Below are 5,810 nucleotides of genomic sequence, written 5' to 3' on the forward strand. Positions count from 1 at the left end.
GATAGCTTTGCTTGAGTCAAATAAGGGAGCTCCGGCTCAATCGCTCGGAGTACTAACAATGTGACCTCGTCTGCAAGATCGGTGCGTGAGAAACAAGCGTTAGAACTGCCAGAATTCCAAAAAATGCAGCATTGACTAGACACAAACGACAATTTTCATTGCCGGCTTACGTAGTTATATAATCATTTTAGACATTGCCTGAAGTCCCGCCTGTATGGCCGAGTGGTTACGTCTTCGATTACTGTATTGAGGGTCCGTGGTTCGAATCCTCGTCGGACGTTTTTTTTTTTTTTTTTTTTTTTTTTTTTTTTTTTTTTTTCCTGATGAAGGTTTTATTACCTCTTCTTTTTTAAATCCATAGTAAGCGCCTGTTCCTTGCTTTCAATCACACCGACGTTTGCCACCCTCTTCCTAAACCCAAAGTAGTTCGTTTTCTCGCACCTCCTCTGTAGAGAAACCCGCCGTGAAAACAAAACCAAAACTAACTTTAAAACCTTCTTTACAATTTAAGTATATATGTCAGTTAGTTTACTTTTATTCGCTTTTGCGTTTAAAAACCTCAAATTCAAGTTATAAACACTTTTAATACTTTAAAAGCAGGAAGTTAATTACCAATAACACAATTTTCGTCAAACACAGAAATGCTGCTATTGCAGTCTGGCAACTATCACTCCCTTTTTGTGTGTTTGTTTATGGAGTTGGTTTTGTGCGGAGTGGTAGCTGGGGCGATTTGTTCAGTTTTATCTATTTCAAGCTTAAATCATAGTTATAAAAGCTTTATAGGGTGATGATTGCCCTTCCAACCTACGCGTGTGTTGAACACGCGGGAACGGGAAGAACGATCATCGCCTCAACGATCATCGCGCGTCGCGTCCGAACAAAGTGTCGGTGTCCTTGAAGGGGAAGACGAGCGTGAAGAAGGATTTTAGGCGGGAAACGTCGTTTCTGCTGGGGTGAGTACGCATTTTTTTGTTTTTCTGTTCTCGTTCGGAACGAGTTCTGGTGCTTATGGGTCAGTTATTCGGTAGACCCCCCATCTCATTTGCTCTCAGAGCCTATGCGATATAGCATACTTGTTTGGTTGGCGCCTTGGATTTACCAGTCTACCGTTTCCGCAGCCGTCAGCATCAATTTACGCTGAAGCTAGACCTTTGTTGCGATGCTCGCGCTGTAGAACGCGGCAGCTAATTATTTGACATCACGCAAGGCTCTTAAACACCGGGGCGTTTGTTTGTTATGTGTCTCTCAAACAGTGCCTTTGCGGCGACTGTTAATTCCGCGCAGTGCGCTTCGCAGCTATTACGCTCGCGAGACCGGCTGCCGCCGTCGCGACCCGTCTCGTGGTCTTCGGGCCGCGATATGCGTCGTGGTATGCGTGCCGTACTCGTGAAGCTCACATTCACATACGTGGAAATTGAAGGTGAAATGCGCGCGCGTGGTCTCGCAGGGGCGCCTGCCCACTCAACTCTATTTATATTGGAGAATCGAACTTGCAAAGGCAAGCTAGGCATTGAAATGGAGGAGCCTCAACTAGTACACACCAGTTCCGATTGAAAGCTAGGGATGCATATGGGCTGCTAGCAAGCGTTCCATGCAAATTAGCATAGCAGAGAGCTTTGCATATATCAGGCATACCCCACTCACAGAACCTGCGTGCCTAATAAATACATTACTGTGACCTAAATTTCAGTTTGGGTGTTGCGGGAATGTTCTTATTAGGGCCTTGGAGGTTACTCATTAACGATTAATAATCTGCTTAATGTAAGCATTCGTGGTTTGTGTGTGCTTTTCTTGTATTTCATCAAGTGCCACCACACTCACAGATTATGCACTTTCAGGTGCTGCTGCTGGCTGTCCGGGTTGGCTGGCTGGCTTTCAGTCCAGTTTCAAAGGCTTTGCCAGGGCCCTCCGTGGCCAACTGACACTGCACCTGCTGTACCCATGTACTGCCTGGCCTTTCTTTGGTGCTGGGTACGCTTTGCCGCCAGGAATAGTCAATCCTTCATCCATCATCTGGCCGCTTGGACCACCCGTTCAGAAGCCAGCGCATTTGCTCAACGCATCGGTCCAGGCACCGCTGCCACATCAGTGCACCCACTGATTATGTACTTTCAGGTTAGTTATTTCATGTTGGAACCTGTCATAATGTATACCTGTTAGCAGTGCTCTAGCCCCTGGTTATTTGAAACAGTTTCATGAAGCAGTGTTGTGCATTTTGAGTGTGTCATTGCTTAGCAGGGATATTGAAGCGAATCTGGGGCCAATGGCTAAAGTGCAAGAATAGAAATTGAACTGACTTTGAAGCAAGTATCCGTATGTAATCAAGCCAAGCAAATATTTAGGATTTTCAATATGGTTTTGAATTTGCAATACAAACTGGTGTGGAGCTACTTTCCATTTTAAGTAAGCTTACAATATTATCTACTTCAGATCATACTGTTATTAATCACACTACACCGAAAAGTACATACCGCAGTCTGTAGATTTTGTCGGCACTTTTTTCGCAGTCTCTCATGACAGACACTATTCTCAGTGATTGGAGGATAGCCGAGGTAGCACCAGTCTTTAAATCAGGGACGGTACTTCACCATTAAATTTTCCTAACAAGCACCATACGCTAGGTCAGGGAACATTTCATACACTCTCAAGTTGCTAATTATTTATAATATCACATTCGAATATCAGCACGATTTTCACAAGGGTTACTTGAGAATTTTACGCGTACCCAAGCTGCAGCATAAGTGTCTGATTGATTTTCGATGGCTTCCCGTCGATGAAACGGACCAAACATACCGCCAAAGAACAGAAACGTGTGATAAGGATTGAGCATGAGGGTGATTAAAACAGCGCTTCCAAAAGCAGCGTACCACCGGGCTCATTCTGACAAATTTGCCAGGCTCTAAGTCTGCGATTTAGCGCGACGACCCATTTACGGTGACACTCAAGCGACGCAGGAAATTTGTGCAGCCAATAGACTCCGCACATGCAGACACTTGTTTTGTCATGGTGCACTTCGCACGGTTCTTGCATGAGCACTTTGCGCTTACGCTGATTGTTGGTGCAGCCAGTAACGACGTAATCACGCCTGCCCGGACAAGTAGCTTCTGAACATCGCCAAGTAAAAGGCAATGATGGCAATTTTCCCAGAATTCCGAAAATAAACATCAATTGAGGATAAAAAGGTCAGGCGTCCTGCTGGCAGGACGAAACGTGGCCTCACAGGCAATGCCTGTCAGGACAAAGTTGTGTGGACTGGCCCGCCACCTTAGCGGGTTAGGAACAGAATTGATGAGCGAACGGGACACCTCTTGGAAGAATTAAACGTTCTCCTTAGGCACTGCTAAACTTGTTGCTGCTGAAATGCCAAATAAATGACACCGATTTTCGATGCCGTTCGGGGCGTCTGATATTCACGCATGGCACGGAGCAACAGCGTGGGACTCAGCGTCGTCTGCTCGCCCCGCAGTCCGAAAGAATTGGTGGCGCCCAGTGCAGGATGGAAATTCTTGTCTATCATGTCTGCTGCAAAATATGCCCATGTGGTCGAGATTTCGGCGCATGTAAAGATGCGCAGGTTGTCAAAATTAATACGGAGCCCTCTACTATGGCTCACCTCACAGTCTGTGTAGCGTTGGTGCATTAAACCCGAGAATCAATCAATTATAATTTATGCTTCATCTACATTGAAAATAAAACACTTGAAAATCTTTGTCCCCCAGGTGGAATCTCTGTCACCGCCACTGTATGTAATTTTATTGCACTCTTACCTCGCAGTCGTTTCCACCCAGATCCTGTGCATAATCGCTCAGCATTGGAAGCTCAGGCGGAGGTTGGTCATGCGCTCAACATACCAGAACACTGTCACTAGAGCACCTCTCAAACTCTCGTACTCCTCAAGAAGTGCGCAGCATGCCTGGGGGGGCACAGTAAAAACAGTGCCTCTTATCACACGCCACCACCACATGAAATATCGTTGCAGCTTTAAGTGCATAAATTTTCCTTATTCGAGCCACAGTCATTTGAAGCAATGAAAAAAAAAAAATAAGGCAATCAGCGCGCGGAGATGACACAGACAGTGCAAAATTACCTTATCTGAGCCGCTGTCCGCACCTGTCCAATTGTCACGCTGTGCTAGCTCGCTGTGCTAGCATTCATCGTGCAGCCTGCTTCGTGTCTGTGGTTGTAGGAGGCGTGAACAGCGCAGTGCGGAATTTCGAACCAAAAACAATGCTGGGTACTCCTTACGACAAGGCATTCGCAAACCCACAATCCTGCAGAAAGAACACCAGCCACACAAAAAGTTCCTGCTAGCACCACGCCGCAAACCACATTTCGCGTATGACCCTCGTGCACTGCTAGCCAATGAAAAAATGAAGGAGCAAATTGGCCTAGTTGTAACTAAAGTTCACTCTTTTCAATTTAAATAATTTAAAAAATCAATAACAGTCTGCTCATTTTATTTTGCTGAATCGGGTGCTAAAAAAAGGTCAGTTTTTTATGGATAGTTGCATGAGTCAGGGCAAGGCATCGTACTGCCTACTTTGTGTGCATTACAGCCATCTGTTTATTTTAGCCACATAACCTTTCATCCAGATTGACCTAACAGCACCCAAATGGTTTTTTTTTGGCCTTTCTACCACAAAGCAATACACCCACGGTGTACTGCAGTGGGCACTTGGCAAACACTTTAATGAATTCTTGAAACGCTTGTTTAAACAAGCCGAAAGCATGTTGAGGTATGCATGTTCACCCATAAAAACTAAAAATATACATTTAAATTAAATCTATTCGAAAATAATTTTTAGTGGATCAATGCCAAAATCTGTAAATGAATTACCGTAATATTCTGAGAAATTGTTCATGGGTACTCAAACTCTTCATTGTCTCGATCCTGGAGTTCATGTTGGTTCAACTGTTTCGGTTTTATTTTCTGCTCGCAGGTTGACATTGGGGGCGGTGTGCTAATTGAGAAGGGGTACCTGGATCAGCTGGTGCATGCGTGTGCGAGTGGCCCTGGCAAATTTGCCAGGGCTCTTTTGCGCCATGTCTTCACTCCGGAGGAGCTCAAGAGGAAAACTCTCTTTGGAGGGAAAGGCAAAGCCCAGGGCGACGCTCCTACAAAGCCAGTGTTGGACCAGGTGTGGGTGAAGGCTGTGGTCGGTGAGTGCACATGATTTGCATTTAGAGTGCCAAGAACAAAGCTGTCATCTTTGTCAACTTGTAGCTAATCACCCGTTTTTCTTCATGTGCACAGTGAGATCAGTGCATCCCTTTTATGCTTTTTGGGAAAGTGTCTATTTTTGCACACTTTTATTACTAATTCTGAGAACTTGCTGAACACGTTTTCATTTTTTATAGTAAATCATAAATTCATTCTATCTCTTGCAGGCTACACGGGCCAGAAGTTTCCAGGTGTGAGCGCCGGTTACATAAAAAATAACCTATCATCGCTTTTGAATCGGGAAATAAAGTAAAAAGTGCACGCTGAACACCTTGTTTTTCTTTTTGCATGTCTGCATGAGGCAGAATGTTTAGTCACATGACATGCACTACTGCCACACCATAAACTCGTGTATTGGTGGTGCGATAAAATGTAGATTCTTGTTCAACCTACAATGATCGCAAAAACCTTTGAAAGAAATCGCAGCAGAAACACATTGAGCACTCGTGTAAAACTCAACAACGTATCAACAGAAACTCATGGGGCACTCGTAAAAATCTCAACAAAATAGCAACAGAAACGCATGCGACACTCGTAAAAATCTCAACAAAATATCAACAGAAACACATTGGGCACTCGTAAAAACCTC

General features: G+C 44.6%; 1 protein-coding gene across 1 annotated transcript; it reads left to right on the forward strand.

Moving 5' to 3' along the window:
* Positions 1–367: 367 nt before the first annotated feature.
* On the forward strand, positions 368–5,489 carry LOC144179544 (uncharacterized). Its single transcript, XM_077707936.1, has 4 exons — positions 368–953; positions 1,839–2,115; positions 4,941–5,160; positions 5,389–5,489. The coding sequence occupies exons 2-4, from the start codon at positions 1,942–1,944 to the stop codon at positions 5,472–5,474; spliced, it is 480 nt and encodes a 159-aa protein (XP_077564062.1). The 5' UTR covers positions 368–953; positions 1,839–1,941; the 3' UTR covers positions 5,475–5,489.
* Positions 5,490–5,810: the final 321 nt, after the last annotated feature.

This window comes from Haemaphysalis longicornis, unplaced genomic scaffold (genome assembly GCF_048455015.1).
Source record: "Haemaphysalis longicornis isolate Haplotype H1 unplaced genomic scaffold, Haemaphysalis longicornis Haplotype H1 scaffold_1, whole genome shotgun sequence".
NCBI classification, from domain to species: domain Eukaryota; kingdom Metazoa; phylum Arthropoda; class Arachnida; order Ixodida; family Ixodidae; genus Haemaphysalis; species Haemaphysalis longicornis.

What these genes read in the sequence shown, in the direction of transcription:
- LOC144179544 (XM_077707936.1), top strand. Translation starts at nt 1,942, where the DNA reads ATGTACTGCCTGGCCTTTCTTTGGTGCTGGGTACGCTTTGCCGCCAGG. An exon ending in CACTGATTATGTACTTTCAG is followed by an intron (nt 2,116 to 4,940) that starts GTTAGTTATTTC and finishes TTCTGCTCGCAG; the next exon opens with GTTGACATTGGGGGCGGTGT. An exon ending in GTGGGTGAAGGCTGTGGTCG is followed by an intron (nt 5,161 to 5,388) that starts GTGAGTGCACAT and finishes TATCTCTTGCAG; the next exon opens with GCTACACGGGCCAGAAGTTT.